Source organism: Hesperophylax consimilis, chromosome 31 (genome assembly GCF_061612785.1).
Source record: "Hesperophylax consimilis isolate HC1 chromosome 31, BYU_Hcon_1.0, whole genome shotgun sequence".
Lineage (NCBI taxonomy): Eukaryota > Metazoa > Arthropoda > Insecta > Trichoptera > Limnephilidae > Hesperophylax > Hesperophylax consimilis.
The window spans coordinates 9,620,781-9,645,261 of record NC_142866.1 but is presented as its reverse complement, the minus strand read 5'-3'; the positions used below and the strand labels follow the sequence as shown (position 1 = coordinate 9,645,261).

The following is a 24,481-nucleotide window of genomic DNA, read 5'->3' as shown; positions in this document are numbered from 1 at the left end:
AGTGGAAAAATGAACTGATTTTTTTTAATAATTTGATTTTGTTGGAATTTCGAGGAATGGAAAACCAGCCATTTTAATCAGGGAATGTAAAACATTTTTACCACTTCCATTTAAAATTAATGGTTTAGAAATGTTGTCGTGTGTATCAATGTATCCACCTTTATACGGTGTACGAGTATATTAAGTGTAACGAACGTACACGGATAAAAATGAGTATTTCTATTTTATTTAAATCCTGCTAAGAACGGAATTGCAGACCGTTTCCTAATGAACTTTTAACATTCATAATAAATTAGAACACGTGTTCATGCACCTGAGTTTGTACCGATAATATACAATGACGAAATGCGAAAATTTTATATTTTTTATGAACACCCGTTACGACATCGTAATAACACGTTAGTATTTTACTGAAAGTTTATTAGGAAACCTAAATCAGAAGGCTGCGGGCTCAATTCCCGTAGGCGGAATTTATTTTTACTCAGGATTTATTTTCAATTTGTATGTATATTTCAGAAAAATAGTTTATAATATTGCTTTAATAATATAATTTGTTATCTTTTGTGTTATGCATGAAAACCTTTATCTTATAAACATTAGTTATCATTAAAAATAGCGTTTAATTCGTTCGTTAAAGGCTTGCAATCCCATTTTAACCGGATTACGAATAAATTGAAGAGATTCTTAATAAATGAACACCTTAACCATTCTTTAATGAACATTGTCGCAAGAATGATTTACTAATTATAATCTGTGGTTGAGTGGCATAATCCTAGGCTCTGGCCCTAGAGGTAGTGGTTTCGAAACCAATTATATGTTTTTATCAGTAAACGACATAATGTAGGTCACTAGACTCGCTTTGTCGTCAGGATTTTTGACCTTCGTACCATTGACCTAATATAAATTTAATGTACCTACATTATCGTACTCCTGAACAACTTACCTACAATAATGTTTGCATGTAAAAGCCTTCAAGACGTGAATAAATAAATAATTTTTTAATGAAAGAATTAAAATTCTCCGACTTAATATTTATGTTAAAAATCGTAATTGGTAGTATAGGCAGCCCTAATTTACTTAACCTCAATGAATTTCATGTACTTGCGCGAGCTACTCGTTCCAAAATAATGTTTAAATGTATCAATACCAGGGTTGAGCATTGAAAATACTCACTTATACCTAAATTACATGAAGTTAGTAATAGATAAGCAGATGTGGCGGATCTATTTAACTGCAAGAAGGCTATAATATCATATATTTTCAATAAATATTAATTAAACCTAGAAAGTCTACTTAGAAGTTTTGCGTATACCTGCATCTCTTACTTTAATATCATTATAGAGTTTCTGATCATTTTATACTTTCTGATGTCATTGTATTTGATTTATTGTTTATGGTATATTTATACCGTTGTTATTATTAAATAAATTTCCAAAATTCAACAATCTATTTGAGTAGCATATAATGCAGCAACGCACTAAACAACAAAAACTACTTACCTAGTGATTTAGCCTTGTGGTCCAGTGTCGTGAGTCCTCCATCATCCCTAGAGCGGAACCCCAGCGGGCTCGCCTCCTGTCCAAGGTGCTCGGGGATGCGCTGATTGCCGTAGAGGTCGCTGAAGGCGGACGAGCCTAGAAGGCCGGAGCGGTCCTGCAGCGCTGCCTTGGCCTTCTCCACGCTCTGCTTCAGCTGCTCGAAGGTGGACTGGTGCAGGCGGTAGGGCGGCCAGTCGCCAGCCGCCCACGGCTCTTCCTTGAGCGCACCGCGCTTCAGTTCGAGCGCACCGCCATAAGAGCAGCTACTCTCGTACATGCCGCGGCTGTGGGACCACGGGCGGGTCCTGACTCGCTTGGTTCTCTCAAGCCTGGAAACATTAATTATACATATAAACACAGAACAACTCATTAATATTATGTCCAAATGAATTGTTTTGTGTAAATATTTTGTTTAAATTTATAAATTATACATTTAAACAAAACATTTACACAAAACAATTAATTGGTATGAAGTCCATCTTACCATACATTCTTACCATCTACATTTTCTACTGAAGCCCTTTTTACAACTTTCAACGCACAAAAAATTTCAATAATGCAATTTTTTAAAGAAAACCTTTATTTTAATTTATTAGCAAGATATCAGAATAACATTAAAATTCCAAAATTGAACGCCAAGTGTATACTAAATATCTGACCTCTATCTAGGAATAACTTTAGGTTTTTATTTTATTGGTCAATTATATGAAAAAAATCCTAATACTGTCAAATATTGTTTATATAAATAGTCTTAACAACGCAAATAAATAAATAAACTTGCTAATAACCTTCCTTTAAATCTAAAATTTTACATAAATATTCACGAATTTCAACTTAAATTGAAAAATTACCTTAAAACTTCTCTCACATATAAAATTATTTTTTTGTGTTACCGATAAATGTTCTTCTTACTTATTTTCTTGTTATTATTATTTACAAAATTTTATTATTTATGTTTAAATTCCCACACTAAGCACAAAAGCCTTGTCTATTTATGTATTTATATTATAAAATAAATATTTGTATATTTATTTAAAAAATAAAAATTACAATTAATAAATTTTAAAATAATTAAATATCCATATTAAAAAAACAATATACTGGGTGTGCTGGTGTAAAATGCTTACTTACTTTGGAGGGTGATTCTGTATAATAGTACAACTAAAAATTATAAATAATTTTTTCACAATTCCAACGCTTTAAGGTAGTTTTAAGATAGTTTTAATGTAAAAAGGTAGAATTGTCTGTATTAGAAAATAAATATTCTTCAATAGAAAAATATTTTTTATCGGAAAATAATGGTTGGAATTTCGAATAAAATCACACTTAGTTTTAATTTTAATTTTAATGATGAAATTTGATGAATTTTTCAAATTTTATTGTTGGTATTTTATGAATAATTCGAACTTTGTATTTGAAATTTGATGAATTGTTCAAATTCTGTTAAACAATCCGTCCTTAGTATTAATAATCAATTTACAAGATAAACTCAAAATTATGATAGTTTCGAAAGGTGGCAATAAAATAGGTTAAAGAAACTTATGCTGTATCGTACCCAAAATATTTAATAAACTACCAATGACAATTAAAAGTATTACCATTAATACTGCTAATGTCAAATGTAATCTATGAAAATGGTTATTAGATACATATGATTTATATTGATGCCTTCCCGAAGCCTTGTATTACTAATTAGAATTTACATTACAGCTTATAATTTAGTAATACCTCATGTACCTACCTATATCTATAAAATACTACATACCTGCGTATCTGCGCTTGTTCAATCAATGTTTTTGTATAAAACATAAACTACATACTTTAAATGTTGAATGAAAATTCTTTTTACATATAATACCAGAACAAACTTGTTTCTTACAAAGCTCCGTTGCTTTATAATATGCTTAGTGAAAATATAAGATCTATATGTTAGTTAAATCTATTCAAGAAAATGGCCAAAAATTCCATACTAGCTGAGAGTGGTGATTTTGGATTTCCCATTTTGTGGCTTTTGTCATAAATCACCCTAGAAACCCCATATAATCCATATGGTGACCGGACAAATCATCACATCTTTAAAAAGTTATATAAAGTCATGGAAAGTGATGAAACAAAAACTTTATTAACTGGGTTAAGTAGGTTAGGTTAAAAAAAAATTTTTTTCATCGTTTCTAATGACTTTATATCATTTTTTTAAAAGTGTGTTGAATTTTCACTGTGTTGAGTTATCATGGAACCAATCCATATGTATGTTTGTATTATGTACTTTACTTATTTGATTAAATATAATTGAGTTGCTTCTCATCTCAACGCAAGAATTCCCTAGTGAGATGAGCGGCAGAGGATTTTATTGCCATGTACCATTTTAAGAATGAATAAATAAATTGTCCCGATATGTTAATTTGTACTTATTTGTTATACAGGGTGTATCGGCACTAACCCGACAAACTTTAACCAGCTATTCCTTAGCACATTTGGAGTAAAAAACGTTATGGGCACTTTGCTGTCCGGTAGCATTTTTTTTTCAATTAAAAACAAAAAAAAAAAAAATTCCACACTACATCACTGTCATTGGCATTGCGTTTCGTGTTCAACAGCTGTTATAAGCAAGTATGTCAAAAAGCGTCTTCGATCTTTCGCACAAACTAAATAATAATAGTTAAAAATGAGACGAATGGTGCCGTGCCATTTCGTTGTGATTGTAAGTGTGCGCCAATATAGGTACACACGTGCATTATTCAACGGAATTCGAATAGAATATTTGCCAGATGGGTTTTCAAACTTTGACAAAGGATAAAACAGTGGTGACATGTGGTGAAAATATGAATAGTAAATTTTTTATTAAAAAAAAACGTTACCGGACAGCAAAGTGCACATAAGATTTTTTACTCCAAATATGCTAAGGAATAGCTGGTTAAAGTTTGTCGGGTACGTGCCGATACACCCTGTATAACGCTTACAGTAGTATTTATATTATTCTGTTAATTTAACTCATTGATCCAACTGTTAATTTATCATCGTCATTATTATACATGTACACCATTGGAAAATATACCATGTTTTTACATAAAATTTTATCTTTATGTACCTGCTGACAAACTACGAAAGTAGTTTAACATGTTTGAATAATAATAAAGAAAAAAATATAAATCCAGCAACACACATTTTTAAATATTCCTAAAATACCGTTGTATATAGTTTTTAAATACTTCTCATATTCTAGTGATACATATGATAACGTACGAGTATAATAAATCTCTCATTCTTTTTAACATTTCATGTGCTGATAATACTTATGAAGACAGATAGTAAAGCTTGCGTATTCTCAGTGATTAATCCGGTGAATATAGATAATAAAAGTTTTCATTTTTTACACGATTCTTATTATTATAACGAATAAAACTCTCATATTTGGGTGATGGTACGGATGATAATTGATAAAAAAAACTCACATGTGCTGATGATACTTATGTTGACACATAAGAAAGCTCTAAAAGATTAAATTTTTGCGAGTACGAGAATATAAAAGTCTCATTTACCTACAGATGATGCTATGTGGCGGCTCGTTGCTTGGGTGTGCTAGAGTGCTAATATTACAAAAAATGGCATTATTGATGTTCTCGTAGGTGAAAACTATATTTTTTTTTTTTTCTAAAATTCGATTTTTGTATCAAGATTTTCAGGAAATCCGTGCGGAGCACGGCCAAGCTGAAATTTCCTGAAAATCTTAATACAAAAAAAGTCGAAATTTTCAAACATAGCACTGAAAAGTCACAAGCCGCCACATTATGTCTGCCGCTATTCGTTAGATCCTGTCTTAGGTCAGATTTTTTACAGAACTTAGCATTTCACTCAGTATTTCTCCACCTTCCTCTCACTCATCTCTTTCCCCTCTCCATTACCTTCAGCCACACAACATACCCCTATTAAGGATCCCATAGTCTCACTGGCTCCAGATGGTAGGGAGTAGTTAAGACGCTTGTGCGGTGTTATATTAAAAATAATAATAATTCATCAAATTTCCACATTAATAATCATTCTGTGAATGTTCTATTCAAATTCTGTTTTATTTTTTTTTTCAAACTGCTGGCCATTAACGAAATAACAGGAGAATAGAGATATATAGAACATAATAATAATAAAAACACAGAACTTTGAAAATTGATGATTTATTAAAACTAACTAAAATCAAAACTACAAACCTCGGGCTACAAATATTAATATCAGTTGATAGCTTTCTATTAAAAATATATAAAAAATGTTCAAATGTTCTAAGGTCACAGTAACAATATTCTTTCCTATGAAACAACTTGACTTTACCGTTACATGCGTTTTTTATCATAAAGAGTTAGATTTTTTCTTACATAAAATGTCACAACTTGGAAAAGTACTTAGAGTGGTGATCATTGATTATGTTCTAATACAATAAAGCATTCATAAAACACCACATTACTTTTTTTTTCACACATTCAAAATATATCTTACTGTGATAAAAAATTACAGTAAAATATGATTTTTTTGCTTTAATACGTCTATTTTTATTAATAGATTATTAAAAAATAAGATATATTAATTTTTTTTATGGTTTGACTAAGGATTGAACCTTCCTAGACTAAAATGAATAAATCGCGCCACCACTAGAGCCAAATCTTAATTGGAAGGTACCAAGATTTATTTCGTTTATTAATTGAAGTAAATTTTTATAAGGTCATCCAAATTCACATAAATGCATTATGTGTGCGTGTGTATGTGAGTCTGTCTGTCGAGTTTCAGCTTGATCGGATGTCGGAAAGTGGGTTAATTTCCTCTTCCAAGAATTCATTTCGTTCATTCCCGAAAACGAAAATTAAATTTCAAATAGATCTGTTTAAAAAAAGTCTGGACGGGTTGTTTCGGAGAATTTTAACAATTCATCAAATTTCAACGTTCATTTTCGGTTCTGTGAAAGTCCTATTCAAGTTCTGTTTTTATATCATTATCTACTATGTATATCTACTACTATCATTATATTTTTTTTACATTTTTATCCCATTAAGAACGAATACTGATTTTATTTTTAAGACACTAAATGTTCAAACCTGAAAAAATTATATTCAAAAAATGTCCTAAAAATACCCATATGTATGAAGAACGAACAAGCACTAGAGCCTCGAGACATTCACATGTAAAATCTTTTAACATCCCAGTTTGTCAATCCTCTTATGGACAAAAAAGCTTTAAATAAAATAAATTCTTTACCTATTGACATTAGAAACACACAAATCAAAACTTTATTTAAAAATGAAATCATTGATTATCTACAATAAAAATATACATTGAACTATTTTATAACATACTAAAAATTGTGCCTACTGTGTATACATATGTATAATACGCCTTTTGGTCAAACTGAAACTTTATTAATTAATTACTTAAAATTATTATTGCTTGGCCTCCACCTTCTACATGAATTACAGATATAATTTAAAAAAAAAACAAAACAAAACAAAAAAATACTGATTTTATTGAAATGAAACTTCTTTACGCGCGTTATGCAATTTCGAGGACCGGAGTAAAACCAACTCATGACCGTCATCAAAAACCGTGATCATTTCGCTATAGGAGCCTAGCCAATATTATATACCTACTTTCGGTCGCTCTCCAAACTCAGCTTCGCGGTCTAGAGGCAAAGCGCCCGATTGTCGTCGTGAAGAACCGAGGTTCGATCCCCGCTTTAACTATTTTTTTTTCTTTTTGTGATTTTTTTAATAATAATTTTTTTTAAAGTGATATAATGCTCTCGTGCTGCGACTTTTAGATATTTTGACTATATGATATTTTGGTCGAATACATAATAACCGCGGTCTAGAGGCAGAGCGTTCGACACTCGTTATGCAGGACCCGGGTTCGAATCCCATATTTTTATAACTTTATTTTTTTTTATCAACGATTTGTTTTTTTACTTATAAATTTGTCAATAGACAGAAAAAAAAGAGAGAATGAAATGAAAAGAGAGAGAGAAGAATACTAAAAGTTTCACTTCCGTCGTGCGTAGGCTTGCCACACACTGTATTTTTTTTTTTTATAATTTTTTTTTATTTATTTTTTTTACTTTATTTATTTTCATTTCTTTACACATATTATACATATTAATAGATAGTATAAAATAACATAATATATAATACCAAATAGTTTACAAAAGAAATGAAAACCCACTAAGGCACTGACTGCCTGAGTGTGGGTAATATAAAACGATTACTATATTTCAAGTACCTAAAGTATAATATACATTAGTAGAAAAAGTTTTTTTTGTTTATAGTTATTATAAAAAGTAAAGAGAAAACATTATGTACAATAGTTTATAAAGTTTTAGCAAGTGAGTTGTAGAAAGGATAAATAAATTTATAGTAAAAGCGTTTCAATATCTGCGTCAATCAGCCATAATTTTACCTCTTTAATATATTCTATCTTTTTATTTATCATTTGAGTTTGTAGTGGTAGAAGGTTAAATTTACGAGGACCAATGAAACTGCTATGCATCTGCATTAATTTAGTATTGGTTTGGGGGGTGTAAAATATATTATTTGTTCTTTTGCTCATTCTGTTTTCATTTATTTTGAAATTGTTTTTGTTTTTAAATAGATATTTCATAGTTTGTAATATAAATAATTTACGAATGTTAAATAATTTAGATTCCTTGTATAATAGGTCGGTCGAAAATGTTTTATTTTTGTTATATATGACTTTAATTATGTGCTTTTGAATTATTTGTAGAGGCTTAATAAATGTATCAGATGCACCACCCCATCCTATTATGCCATAAGTGATTGCAGATTGCACCAGGGAGAAGTGGATCATTTTCAATTTTTCAGCGTTTAAAATTTCCTTGAGTCTATAAAATATGTAGGTTAGATATCTTAGTTTAGAAGTGGTTTGATTAATATGAGATTTCCAATTAAGATTAATATCTATTGATACTCCTAAATATTTTATATTTTTGACATTAGCGAGTTCGTTGCACAGGAAGCACATTTCTTGATTGCAAGTTGTATTATGGATTCTAATTTTAAGGTTGTCTTTTGGTTTGTTTTTGATGTTTTTATAAAAAGGTAAGTAAAATGTTTTGCTGTAGTTTAAGACAAGTTTGTTGTATTTTAACCATTTTGAAACAAGTGAAATACATACAGTTGCATTCGAAAAAGTTTCTGTCCAATTATTACCATCCACTATTATTGTATCTGGCATTTTCACAATATTGTATTAGCTAAAACCTAGTTAACAACCACTATGTAAATTGCCATCTCAACACAGGCGTTCCACACCTAGTGAGTTGGGCAATACGTCACTATCGTAACTAAATGTAATATTAAAATAAAATAAAATAAATAAATAAATGTCATTATAGGCTAGTTGCTTGACAGAACTGAAATAAAAACAGAACTTGAAAAAATCTTTCACAGAACTTGAAAATGAACGTTGAAATTTGATGAATTGTTCAAATTCTCCTAAACAACCCGTCCTCCTGATGATCCAAAATATGAATGCGGTCAGCAGTAACTCCGCCAACTGCAAACTTGCGCCCGAGCGTCAACACGACACGAGCGTCCAACTATGTAGGCGTTGTAGCAACCGACGCACGGCTAATGGAAACCTACCCATACCTAGTACGTAACTATTATTCTTATGTTATCCTGTTATACTATTAAGTTTGTACCTTCTCACTGGCATCACCAACAAATTAGAAGTAAATATTTCTGTTGCGAAAACTAACTATTATTACTATCTCTGAATGATGTAATATTTTTAATTGCAACGACAATATCAGGACAGGGTCATTTAAATACATACTCGCTTGTACCTAGATTACATGCAGTTGGCAATAATTTTGCATAAATTGTAGATGTGCTCAACTGTACGGAATATATTTACTAGAAGGCTATAGTAACATACCTCAATAATATTAATAACTAGGCTAAGCATAAAACTATTCCACTGCAACCAATTTCTATTCAACTAATAGCAAAATTTTTTTTCTTGATTACGGTTTCACTAAACCATTATGTATTTCAAATGTTGGCAAATTTCCGTATGTGGGTAGAATATATAATTATCTTATTCACCGAGATTTTTTTTTGATTTAATTTTTTATGCTGTATTCACATTATTTTTCTAAATAAACGACCAAATATGTACGCAAAGTATCTCATATCGCTAAGGATACATCGGTGCTTCTTTTGTTAAAAAAATATCATCAAAATACTAATTTCGATTATCGGTGTGTCCCATGCAACTCTGGTAATAAAATTTTCTTCGAATTTAAATTATTTTTTTTTAACTGTAACGTTTTCTGTGAAATTTTCAGACAAGCACAAAGTAGGTAGCGACCAATTTTATGTAACAGATTAAAAAGAAAATTATTTTTATTTTATTTTTCAAAATTTGGACGAATTTGTCAAAATGCAGACTATCCCGTGATTTTGCACAGGACTGCGCGAGTTAAAAAAACGATCCAATAAAAATGTTTGTTTTATTCTTATTGTGACTAATATTTCAAAGAATGCAATGACTCCATCACGTGATTCGTTTTCTTTTTACTACCAATATTCCTCAAACTGTCTGCAAATCGTATTTTATTTCTTTCGTTAACGAAGATTATTTCGTTCGAATAGAATTCGTTTTGTAAACAGAGTAGGTAATAAAGGTAATAAATTATTATTTTGCCATTGTTTCGTTTTAGTACACAAGTTTTCAAATTACCTAATACACAGACAAAACATATTACGAAAATTAATCGGACGCATGACGTAGGCTAACTTTCAGATTTCACTAAAAATTTGTGCTGGCGGCTAGCTATGGAACTGAGGAACTTATTTTTCGCACAATTAACCATAATACAAGTTGAGACAAAAGTAATATCGTAATGTGAATTGGCTGCAAATTTGTTAGAAAAAAAAATGAGCTCACTTGTCATGAAAAGTTTATTTGAAGATCTGCACTAAATGCTCAGCCACACGCTTAATTGGTCGAAAATGACGACGAAATTCACGCAGCGTTAAAACAACAGACCGGAAATTGGTCAAATAAGCAGTAACAATAATTCCGCGTTCTTCAGGTGTGCATCGCTCCATTGCTTTTTGTCACTTTATTCTATTTATGTCTACAACAAAAATGTCATTTCGCAATTTCATTTGACGTCATTCGCAAAATTTATGGTACATTCACATTATTATATGCCCCACCTTGTATCAATAATTGTGATGCCCTCATAAAATTACACAATCTTTCACCGAAACATTTTGTTACTCTTTTTTTATATTTGCATCTCGGTTATTTATTACTTCTTACCTACTAAACTACTCCGCCAACCAACGTTTTAAATCACTGCAATATAATTCGGTAGATTTATTTGCAGATGTCTCTTTTTTCCGCAAAAAAAACGAATTATTTGTTATTTTTTTATTAATGAACTTAATTTTTGTAATAACTTTACAATTAGTTATAAAATTCGCGAATTAAGACAATGAACACTACAGTGTGCGTACTGTACTGCCTGTGAAATATACATTGAAGCCAACACGCTGATTTAACCGTGTTCCAGTGACACCGTTCAGTAATGCACCGACAAATGCACGAGCAATCAGCAACGGTGCGTACTTATAGACAATAATGAATCTGCATATATTAATATGGTAGCTACCTCATGTTCCACACTAAGCGAATACTTCCGGGCACAGATCGCTTGAGTCACAAATGAGAACACGCGTTGGTAACATCGCACCGAACACCAGCACTGAAGTTACTTCGTTTATTATTACTTTACTTAAGTCTTTTTTAACTTCAGTGTAAGTATTTGGGAAAAGTATCCTCGAGGATCGGATCGCTCAGCGGCTGCGGCTGTCGCGGTAGAAGTTCTTCGCTGGTACTGGCCCGGAGAGAGTTTGTTTACAGCAGCGTCGCTCGCTGCTCGGTGGCCAAATTGCTTGCATCCGGCACGAGGGAAATGCGTCGGACCCATCTATGGATACAGCGGGTGTCCATTACAAGGCCAAAAAAATTGTTTACTTAATAAATACAGAAAATTATTTCGCCAAGAGAGAATTTATCCCAGCCCGAGTTGTAGTGACAACAGCTTCATCTAAACAAAATGAATCCCCGGCCTAGTCCAAATGACTTTAGTTTGATTATTGAAGCCTTTTTAAATCTAAAAGTAACATTAATGCCTTCACTTTATTCCATGTAGAGCCCCAAGGCATAGCTTTTATCAGTGTTGTCGATTTTCGATACGTATTTTAATATTATTTATTTATTTGAATTACGGTGTTGGATTTTGGATTAATATTTATCGGGGAATCATAAAAAATTCAAAAACCTATTGATCACAATTAGGTAAATCTTATGTAAATACATGACAGGTGATAATCCGATAGAGAAAGTTTATTTTAATTGGAAATGTACTTTATTCAAAGTTATTTGTTTTTTAAGTTTCACAATTTCATTATGCACCAATTCGGTGCAAATGTTTAAGTAAAAAAAAATAAGTAAAAACAAGTATTGTGGATTATATAGAAAACTGCATCATTGCTGCCAAATCGGGGGCCAAGAATAGTGTTTTGAGTTAAGCCTGGGTTCGGTAATGCCATAATCACATTATTTATTAGTGACGCGGAGCTCTATCTCGTGCATACAGCAGTTTAAGAGATACAGATGGGCATATCAGTTGGGTATTCATTTGAGCATATGAGCATTCTAATCTTTATTTGCGTTTATCTCAAACTATGTTTTTGTAGCTAGGCCCCTTTGATTGTAAGCCCCCGAAATTTTCCAGAATATCTGAAATCCCTTATCCCTAATGCATTTATATCAATTCACTGTTGACATCTAACCATCTTTATGTCCAAATTTTAAAAATCTTCCTTACAATCAGCATAATTCATTAATATCTTAATAGTTTTTGAAGTGTTTTGGATATTGTAATTTTAAAGATAAGGAATACCTCTGTATTTCAGGTTATTCATATGCATTACGAACATTAAAGAATATTAGGGTGTATATCAAGCAATAAGGCTCAAATCAATCAGTGATATATTTAAGGTACAAATCAGTCAATTGGGTCATTGGGGTGGAATTCAACCGCAGAGGTCATTGGTTGTTTTAATCAATGAGGTCAATGGGGTTCGATTCAGTCACTGATATTATTGAGATGAAAGTCGATTAATGTGGTTATTGTGGTGCAATTTTTCAATGAGAATGCGGGATTCAAGTCAATCTACTTACTATTAATAAATTTATTCAGGGACAATTCAACTCATCTCGTTATTTGTTTATTTATATATGGTACAAGTACCTTTAAATACAGAATATAAAAATAGAATAATAAAAATATTTTTACCACAAAAGAAGTTTTAAAAAACATTTGTGTAGAGTAAACATACTAATATGGTTCAAATTAACTAAAATTTAAGTCAGACCATATGAAACAAAATGTATACTTATTAATGATTTAAAAAATATATGTGAAATGTTTTTTTTGGAATTTCGTTCGATGCTATTAAAAAACATCTGCTACTTATGCATATTGGTTACCTAAACTGTGAATTAGTATTAAAAAAAAATTGCAGTGAAAGATATTTTTATTTCGAGGGAATGAAATGAAATCAGTTGCAATAATTAAGGTCTGTCAATAATTAATGAATTTAAAAAGAAAAATTACTTTTGATACCAATATCGTAGGAGTATGTGCAGTAACTAGTTAGCTTTGTTGAACTGCATTTTAAATATAGTGTAATGATCGCTGATTGGTGTTTATGCAAAAATTATTGTTGCTCTTGCAAACTTATTTTGTTGATAGCTCTGATATTGAAAGATAGTAAAACGTTTGGAGCCCATGCTAAAGAATTGGTAAACACATATCCCAAAGCAATGCAAGTATTCAATTTTCATACAAATTGGGTTACATCTAGAGCTCGGTCAATATATCGATTTAAACGACCCGGGTTGCGAAAACCCGCTCTTTGAGCAGGTCATACATGACCCGAAACCCGGAACGTTCGACGTAGGTAGGTAACATTGTTTGGCGTAGGTAGGTAACATATTGATACTATGTATTTTTTTATCAAACTTATTACCGATCAGCCTTCCCGCCATCGGTAACCCTTTCAAAAAGTATCTGAAAGAAGGAGGGATTCTGTGTTCTAAATATATCTCAGGCAACTGGAAGCTGGAACCAGAATGATAGCCTATTTGGATTTCATGAATGTTCCATCTCTATTTGTCTGTAGCGAGAAACTGATTCGAGACGTGACACCAGTTCTACAAAATCATAATCATACATCTTCTATGGCCACACCGGCAGCTGGCTGCTGGTACCCGGGAGCTGACAATCTATGTGCGCTCGCCTCGCCACTCCGGCATCCGGGTCGCGAGTGTAAGTCACGAGAGTGGGTCGCAAGACTCAGATGCTGATGAAAAAATATCCCGCTCATCATGAAAATATCATCGTGAGTTCTGATAATAATATAAAAACAGTAATATAATAACGGTTTTTTTTTTTTCGGTATTCAATTACAAACTTAACATCAATTATTGTGGCCATCAAATATATCATACACACTTGTGATAGACATATTTTTATTTATTTTACAAAATATAACATATTTTAAGCCGCAGTAATTTCTTTGGGGATTTTATTACTCAGTTGTACGGCCTGGTACTAGATTTCTGTGTGCTTGATTTGTCATTGTTGCAATTCTTGTTATTTCTTCTGCATTTCCCGTCCCATATCCGTGTATCTCGTGACTGTAGTTTATTTTTATTTTGCGTTCCTTAGTCGTCAAGTATGTCGGCAATTTAAATAAAATTTCGACTGATAAGCCATGCAAATGAAACTAATTTGGTATTCGTTCAAGAAACCAGGCACGAAAGTTAGTTATCGATTGGCACCCAATTAGAGGTCCACTGTCCTTATTAGGCAAATGATGAAATTTCTTGACATTTTTACAAAACGTACAGCTTGGCTCAAACCTTCACCGGCTGCAACCAAAAGTCGGGTCACCGCTAAGTCAATTAGGGCGTTACATCGGCATTAGCGCAGGAAGTCGGAACATTACCGTACTTAAACATCCATCGGCCGGAGAATCATTGCGCAGGATGTTCGCCAGAGGCATGTATGCAGTGCGCACGCATACCCACTGAACACATAATCGTTAGAAGTGGGTTCCGTACACTGAAACGTTCTTACATAGAAACTTCATCTATGGTATCTATACCACTTAACACATAACTTCTAATAAAGTGTTCTGAACTAATAATCCATAGTAGTTTGTTCTATAAATAGTTGTCCGCGAAAAAAATCACTGAAAAATCCGCTGAAAAATGTGGACGTTATTGTGCGTCATTTCAACGTGAAAACGTTTTTAAAAGGAGTTCTGCTGTCGCCAAATATATATTTTGTGGCTCAAGGGTTGTGGCGCCAAATGGTGTGTAGATTCTAAAAATAGACCATTGTTCGTTTGTAATGTTATTTGCAGCTCTGCTCTGTCCTTTTTTAGCATCATCGACCTACCGTTCGACGACACTCTCAAAGATAAATTTCATACATCCTTATCAAGACCTTCCATAAAAAGTGAAAACCCTTTGCTTTGTGAAAAGGCGATGGAAATTCTCATTCATTTCTCCATAACTTATTTACTGACCCCACAAATTCCTACCCACCCCCATATTTTTTTTTCCCAGAACTTCATCTTGTTAATTTACTTAAAAGACACTCCAAACATCATCCCCAAAGATGATATAGGCTCTCATAGATTTTTTCCTCGTGGTTTCATATTTGGAATTTAGGTAAAAATAAATCTAATGTGAATCATAAACATTTTTTAGATCACTATTTTAATGAATATTATCTAAACAAAATAAAATCAGAGCCCCTGAGGTGATATTTCACAAAAGCGGCGGTATACAAATTTTACAATAAATAAATAAAAAACATAATAAGTAAATATGTCCATGAGGACAACATTTTTTTAAAATCATTTAATAAGTTAAAAGAAATTTTACATTTCACTTTCTTAACTTAAATAAGTACATACAACATTAAATAAGTAGTTTTCTAATTTTGTTCTGATAACTTAAGATTAAATTTTTTTTTAAATACATTTATTCTCTCCGTTTTAAGGTTATCTGGAACGAGATTGTATATTTGTACACCCTCGTGGCCAATGCTTCTTTTGCCACTTTCAGTCCTTATTAGTGTTTATTCCTTACCAGTATTTGTGTACAATTTGTTAAGTTGCCTAGTATAATGTTCGTGTACTTATGACGTTTGTTTAAATGTTGTGTTTTCGTGTGTATAAGTCCATTTTGGATTTTTTGTAGATTAGGAGACATATGTTGTATTCGTACAATTTTCTTATTTTCAAGAGTTTCATTTCCGGATATGGTTTATTTGTGGGAGTGTCCGGGTTATAATTGAAGAGTTTTTTAATAACTTTGTTCTGTATTGTTTCTAAATCATTTAGGTATGTAATGTATGTGTTTCCCCATATTTCTATTAAATAATTTAGATAGGACTGGATTAAACTAAAGTATAAGCCCCTCTTTATGGATAGACAATCATAATATGTGCGCATATTATGTTTAATTATAACTAATGGAATATTAAATTGCATTTAACATGTCGTAATCAGGGAGCCTACTCTGTATCTTTCGGGTTAACAAACCAGTATTTTTGTGGTTTAACTTTTCCTTGCCGGTGCTGTCAACTAAGGGAACATCGTCTCTAATTATTAAAATATCTCTGTATATATATACTAACCACGGAGTTCATATTTTAGGAATTCCTCCGCAATAAATTAGGGTATAGTGCATGAAATAATTACAATATACAAATATATATTACATTACATATATTACAGCGCCCTTGAGGTGATTTTTCACAAAAACGGCGTTCTACAAATTATCCAAATTTTTTTTTATGCTTCCAATTTTGTTGTCCGGGTTAAATCTTCCCCATAGGAAAAACTAAACCCTTCCACTCACTTTTCCACAAATTATCAGCTGGTCAATCAACACTATGCAAGTGCATTATATAAGTAAAATAAATTCAAAACAATACAAGAACAACAACACGTCAACTCACCAGAGATCAAATGGGAAAAAAAATTCACCGACTCCAGATATTTTCATATCAGAGGGTTCGGCTCGGTAGAACTTCTAACAGGGCCTATAAATCCTACTGATCCCTCAACATAAATATATTTAAAAAATCTTTCGTTATTCTACATGTATTCAAAATGACCGACTTTTGCATCTTTATGTATAAATTTTTTGATAGATCTAATACGCCTTAATTTTTAATGAGAGAGCTAGGTATAATGCCAGTAGCCGAAATAACGAATGGTAATATTTTTATAGTCTGAGAATGCCAAATTCTTTTATTTCGTTTCCTAAATCTTTGTATTTTCTTATTTTTTCATTAACAGATTTATGAATGTTACAGGAATTTGGAATAGCGACATCAATGATATAAGTTTTTTTTTTAATTTTGTCATGTAAAACTATATCGGGTCTATTATGACTAATCGTTCGGTCTGTTAGTATAGTTTTATCATAATATATTTTATAAAATTCGTTTTCTAAAAATGAATTTGGTTCGTATTCATAATATGGTACTATATTACGGCAGTCAATCAAGTTATGTTTAATTACCAAATTTTGGTGAATTATTTTTAAAACTTTATTGTGCCTAAATTATTATTATTATTATATACCGAGTGCGTAGCACCTGAGAACGAGGATTTTTTAACACCGTAAGGGGGGGTTAATACGGGTTTACGGGTAATATTCCAGGCAAAAGGGTCAATTTTTTATTTTATTTGAATATTCTTGCTTAATTGAGTATCGGCCCTATTTAAGACTGTACAGTGAAGACCATACAATGAAGACTGTATAGTTAAAACTTTATAATGAAAACTATACAATGAAGACTGCGATGGCAAGAAATGAGAAGAGAAGAGAAAGCTTAGGATATACCTGACTATTCACTATTCATATCATAAATAAATCTCTTGCAGTATTTCTCTTCGAGATGGTTCCAGTTGAAGTGTGATATTAAGAGCATCTTAAACTCTAGAGACAAAATATTTTTTTTAAATTTGTGACTAAAACACCCAACCAAACCGAAGATTTTTTTTAAATCAAAGGTATAGCAAACATTAGCATTCTTTATGGAAATATTATATTTTCAGGGCCTATACCATCTTTTTTTTTTTAATGAAAGAGATAAAATATAGGTAGGAAAAGGTATTGTGTCGGTTGATGTCTGGGGGTCAGTGTGTCCAGGCGTTTGAATTCATTCCTCCCATTGCGAGGTAAAAATATCGCCCTTAACCAATCTCTCCAAATCCTGCTTGCCACACAGCGGACGCATCCGCTGCCAAGACATAGACAATCATCACCTCATGAATCTGGGCACCCCTGCTAAGATACCAAACGTAGCGAACCACTCGGAGTGACCTATGGCAGGGGGGTGTTGGTTATCCAATGAATGACTCAAGGGGCGGCGGTACACATACCCGCTTCCAAATTGAATTTAGTACTGCTCAAATGAATTTTAATTTTTAATTATTGGAGGCAATATTAGCGATTTGATACAGAAAAACCACAAAAAGGATACGGTCGCATCTAGGACCTAGGACCCCCCGCCTTGCCGGGGCGCCATATTTAATTTCGAATAAGAACTATCAACATTATTTTCATTTTATCACCGCACATTTTTATTGGCTATGGCTGGTAGAGCGGAGTCCCGGCAAGGTGACGGTCTTGGGATCAAGTCCTAAATGCTACCGTATATATTTTTTTTTTTTTTCTCTTTCAAATTGTCTTCAATAATTAAATATTATAATTTGAGGTTTTACACACTAAGTTATTCCAAAAATTATTTTATATTTATATCAGGTTTTAATTATAAAATACGTGCTCATAAAAAATCGATTTTAGTAAACAAATGTAGAAATTATTTGTGGTTATTATGATTATATCAAATATTTTCATTAAATACTATGTTACTTTTAAATCAAAATAAGTTACTCTGTTTAAAAATGACGAATCATTAGAAATTGTTAATCTTACTGAAATTTTCAAAATCCCGTGGCAATTACCTACTCTCTTGCCCGAAAGACTGATGGAGGGTGAAATTTTTAGAAAAATCAGAGACACCATTCTTCTTTCTTGCAACAATGGCTATTCGTAATGCAAATAGGTACGCTTCTTTCTTCTCTTTGCAATTTCTTCTTTCCGATAATAAAATAAATGTAACATAATTTACTGATTAATTTCATAACTAATTAAAAGGTTCCTTATTTGTTGTAGTAATCTGAAAGACCAGATCAGAAAGATCTGGACACTAATAAATGGAACAGGTTCATCGCGGCATCTTCACTGTTTTCTTGGCATTCCAGATATAGAATAAATAATGAAATAATAGACATCCATCACATTCCATCAAATTCCATAAAATATACTTTTTCGGTTTAATCCTCTATTTTTAAAGATGTACTACTATTAATTAATGAACGCAAATCTTGGAATATCTGAAATGGAAAAACCAACTTCACGACACCCGAACGAGATGAAACTCGACAGATGGACTTATTGTCGATGACAAAGCATTATATGGTGACAATGTAATGGCAATCACGCATACACACGCGTGTATACACATAAAATTGAATTTTATTTACTGGAATACACGTAGGATTTGTAAAAAAACAGCTATTATCATACTAAACAATGCTCGTAAAAACTCAAAAATTTGTCGACGATTTCCGAAAATTGTTTGTGGAAACGCTTAAGTATTAGAAACATTAATTTTAATTATGCTTTCATAACAATATTGTAATGACTTTTATTTTTTTGGTAAACTAATGTTTAAGACTAGATTTTTTATGCATATTAAAGATATATTGTATAATTTAGCGTGTGGAATAGCACTGTATGTCGTGTACGTCTCATAGGTATGGTATGTATAAGGGACAGAAGTTCAGTACAGTCAATGTCATTGTTTAAAATTCTGTGTATAAATATCGAGTCAGCTACTACTCAAACATGCCCGAACTAACTAAGCATCCCTTTCTAAATCTTACTCATTACACTTACCTAGATCAACCTTGCATTCTTTGCTCTCAGTGATCTCACTATGTTACATATTATATAAAGGGTAACAATTATTTTTATAAGCAATAATTATTAGCCTGAAACACTCATCCACATTGAAAAATCTCCTGATAAAAGATACATGACGCCAACGGGACTTGAACCCGTGTCCTTTCGATTTCCGGAGACATGACGCCAACAGCGTCATGTATCTTTTATCAGGAGATTTTTCAATGTGAATGAGTGTTTCAGGCTAATAATTATTGCTTATAAAAATAATTGTTATGACTTGTTTACTGGTTTTAATCAACCAGAACTCCGAACACAAATTATCGAGAAATGCATTCAAATGATTATTAGACATAGACAATGGACATGTTTAATTCTATAGAATTCCAGCTAGGAATCATCGTGATTTATTCTTGAAGACCCCTATCTTCCATAATAATTAATTCTGCATTAGTCAGCCCCGTGACAGCACCTAATAAACCTCCCCGTGAGGAGTATAGAGCACAGAGCCTGCGAATACTTGAGGTTGGGCCGCGAGTCATCATGAATAATGCATAAATGGGGTTGCTTTATATGCTTGACCAAACAGGTCAGCATACTTTCCTTAAAAAAAGATCCCCTGCATAATAATTTCCACATAAAATGTGTTTTTCCAGCGTTTACATTATGATTTAATGCAAAAATTGATACTATTGTTCAGGGTTATGGTTATAGGTTATAAAAAATTGATACTATTGTTCAGGGTTATGGTTACACGTTATAAAATCTTGATACTTTTGTTCGAGGTTATTGTTACACGTTATAAAACATTGATACTATTGTTCAGGATTGTGGTTATAGGTTGTAAAACATATACTTTTGAACAGGGTTATGGTTACACGTTATAAAACATTGATACTATTGTTCAGGGTTATAGTTACATGTTATAAAATATTGAAATAATATATCTTCTAATATTATAGCCACCGACCGGTCGCTATTGTTCGGCGTTGTGGTTATACGTTATAAAATATTGATACTAATGTTGTTCGCATTAATGCAATATTGTTCAGTGTTATGGTTACAGGTTATAAAATATTGATTCTATTGTTCAGGGTAACACGTTATAAAACCGTATTATTATTTCTAGAAACATAAAAATGTGGTGCTTCGTCATATTTGTTGGTAGGTAGGTACTCGATTTATTGATAGAAAACAAAAGGTTTATGGAGAAATATATACCTTTAATCACAATATTTTCAGAAATATATTATATATCGTTTCCGAAATATGATATTGAAGGATTTAAGGTGGTCGGTAGCCCATCACTTAGGATGTTCGACTGTGTTTATTGAAAATCTCTTCAAATTATTGATAATCCGATTAAAAAAGGAACTGCTAGCCGCTTCCTGATAAACTTTACAATTTCAGAAAGAAGATTTTACATAGTAAATTCTTAATAATATCAGAACATGTGTTAATGCACCTGCGTTTGTCTTAATGATATATAATGACGAAATATGAAAATGTTACGAATTTTATAAACACTTGTTCCAACTTCGTTACAATACACTCGTATTTTACCAAAAGTTTATCAGGAAACCTATCAATTCTTTTATTAAGGGCCTGCAATCTCGTTTTTAACCAGATTACGAGTAGGTAAGTTTTTAGTATTTCACGGCCAAAAGCATTTTTGTTGTTTGTTTTTGGGGTGTTATGCCGTGTTGCGCTAACTCCTTCTTTAGCCAACGTTTCGGACAGCGTTGCAGTGTCTATCATCAGGGCAGATCCGGTAGATCCGAAGATGAGTTCGGATCTACCGGATCTGCCCTGATGATGGACACTGCAACGCTGTCCGAAACGTCGGCTAAAGAAGGAGTTAGCGCAACACGGCATAACACCCCAAAAACAAACAACAAAAAAGATTACGAGTAATTTAAAGAGATTCCTTATTAATTTATTAGTTAGTATTTTTTCCGTAAGTTTTCTGCGTGTGAAATATGTTTGAAGCAGATCTTACTTACTTCTGCACCATTTGATCAATAAATATACAATTATGATATTAATGGCGGTATGATTGATGAACGAAAAGAGTACACATAAAGCTTATAATATAGGTGGAAATTAAAGCGCTTATGATTTTGGTACATAATACTGACAAATATAATGTATTTGTATTATTGTTGTTGGAAAAATTGTCCCGCTCGCAACACATTCCTAGTAAAATATGGAATATAAAATTTAATAAAAAACATATATTTGATAATTCAATCAAATATGCCTCAACCGGATGCTTTGGAAAATATACTATTTTATTTATGTGTAAACTTACCCGCCTACAATGCAATGGTGTTATTCATATTGCATTACGTATAGGAGTATATCACAAATGTATGTCCTTTCTGTGGGTAAACGTACCTACATCAGTAAAATTAGAGTTAGTCAACATCATAATTTAACTATTGACTGGATTAAACTTTACCATAACCACTTTTATAAAATAAATTATTTTGGTTACTCTTAAACCAATATCAGGACGGGTTGTTTCGGAGAATTTGAACAATTCATCAAATTTCAACTTCCATTTTCTGTTTTTTTCTAATAACTTAATGAGAAAAACTTTAAATTTGATAATTCAAGAATAACAAAAGAATAAGGTCGAAGTCCTGGGTTCAATACCTAGCTTTTTTTTTGATTTTTGTGTTAATATTTTCTTCATTTATTATATTTTTTCCTACTCGATGCATATAAAAAATTGGATACATCTAAATAAAGATTAAAAGATAAAATAAAGATTAAAAAAACAATATATATGCGTACCTACATATTGCTTATATATACACCGAGTATAAACGAAGTAGTAATTATAGTGATTTATTTTGGGATATTATGCCGTGTTGCGCTACCTCCTTCTTTTGCCAACGTTTCGGACAGCATCGCAGTGTCAGTAATAATTTAGATTACACATCTGCCCTGATGATGGACACTGCAATGCTGTCCGAAACGTTGGCTAAAGAAGGAGGTAGCGGAACACGGCATAATACTCCAAAAACAAATCACTATAATACTTTTGAAATTAAAATTTCAAATCATACCCGAAGTAGTAATTGTATTTTCGTTTCTAATTAAAACAAGCTCATCGGTGTTTTAATTTAAAATTTACGACAAAACATGAAATATTTATCGTTTAATCTTTATTTTACAAGCAGGAAACATCCTGTCTTCAACCCTTCGCTATACCAACGCTTGAAAGGGCAACGCAAATTGAAATAAGGAAAATACAAAAGATTGCGTGACAAGAAGTTAAACTTACCCGATAAAGCTCTGGAGATTATTTTCTCAAGTCGCGGTGCGGGGAATTGGCACAAACAAGTGGTTGTCCTCAACACCTCCAGCACTTCCCTTTAACTTCTTCTTTCACAACTCCTCGACGACCAAACTGATCCTCGATTACTAAAACCTCACGCGCGTACTAACATCAAGAACCGAAAAAATGCTCGCCGCAACTGTAACGTTCATCTTGCACGAATTAAGTTTTAAATAAATTACACTGATAAAACAAATTACGTGTACTTAATTAGCACAGTTAATATTTTTTTGTGCAACACGCTTAAAATTAATAAAACTTTTAATAAATACTTAAGTAAATTTTATATTAGTGTTGTATTTTAAAATTAAATTTGTTTACTTTTGTAAAACAAAACACAGCGGTGTAAGCGACGTCGGTGTGACAATTAGGACGCGGCACATTTTCGGATGTTGGGGGTCGCGCGCGCGGATCGGGTCGGGCGGCGGGGGGCGGTGGTCGGGAAACCCTCTCGGAAGGCTCTCGGGCCGGCTGTGGGATAGGTATTGCGAGAGTGGTATCGGATACCGAGCTTCCTCTCCCGGGCGGCAGGTGCGGCCCCGCCTCCGGGAGGGGCGCCACGGGGCGGGGCCTCACGCACACCGCCATCTATCATGCCCGATGCCCGCTCCCTCCACACCACTTTATCTGTCAGTCATATGCACTGTAATATATTGCGGCTAAGTGATGATCTCGGATTTTTTTATCCAGCACGCCATATAAATAACACTGGTAATTCCAAAAAAATATCGTAAATTGTGAAAATCTCTATCTCGGTACTGTGAAAAATCATCTTTCAAAGATTAACTAGGATGGGATAGCTAGACATAAAACATCTTCCCACTGAATACATGGTTTCCGTTAATGCGATGCCATACGTAGTAATGCAAAATCATGTGTTTTTTGTTTGAAAATTTGGTCGCCTAGAAATGTTTCAGATGCTTTAATTAAATACTGGGAGTAGAATACATCTTGACCTTTGAAATAATCGAGTATTTTTTAGATAAGTCTTTTTATAAGCCCAGAAAAAATAGTGTACAAGGCCTATGAAAACTGCTTTAAAGTTCCAAATCTCTTACTTACGAACCCATTTTAGGTTATGATTTTATTGTATAATGTGGCAAATTAAGTTATTTATAAAATGATCGGAAAAAAATAAATATTTATGCCTGAACATCCAAAAAATAAAATAAAAGGTACTTTTTAGCCATGTTTTTTTCTTGCAAGAATCAAAACAGGCGGATGGTGTTAAGAATTTAAACCTTATCCCATCTACGTAAGGGTTGTTATTGATAGCGCCTTGTCCTGAGAAATTATATGTATATGGCGGGCGGCGTAGATGTGATTTGTATTCAAATCTACAATTTTATTCCGAGACAGATGAAATTTTACACACTTAACCTACAAATTGAATTCTACACACTTCATGAAACACCCTCAAAACAAGATAAAGGGTACTTAAAAAAACATCCCATCCTCTTTT

General features: G+C 32.4%; 1 protein-coding gene across 2 annotated transcripts in view; it reads right to left on the bottom strand.

Annotated features, from left to right (window-relative positions):
• Positions 1-23,160, bottom strand: part of Ets65A (DNA-binding protein D-ETS-3) — a 182,111-nt gene extending 158,951 nt beyond the window's left edge. Inside the window, exons 1-2 of one of the 2 annotated variants that reach the window (XM_089649754.1) lie at positions 22,966-23,160; positions 1,500-1,867 (exon numbers count right to left, since the gene is read on the bottom strand). In XM_089649754.1, the coding sequence (XP_089505880.1) occupies positions 1,500-1,815 (316 nt within the window). In that variant the 5' untranslated portion in view covers positions 1,816-1,867; positions 22,966-23,160. Of the gene's footprint in view, positions 1-1,499; positions 1,868-11,214; positions 11,421-22,965 lie in introns of those variants that run through there. The other variant, XM_089649753.1, reaches the window with a different exon arrangement.
• Between the last annotated feature and the right edge of the window lie 1,321 nt (positions 23,161-24,481).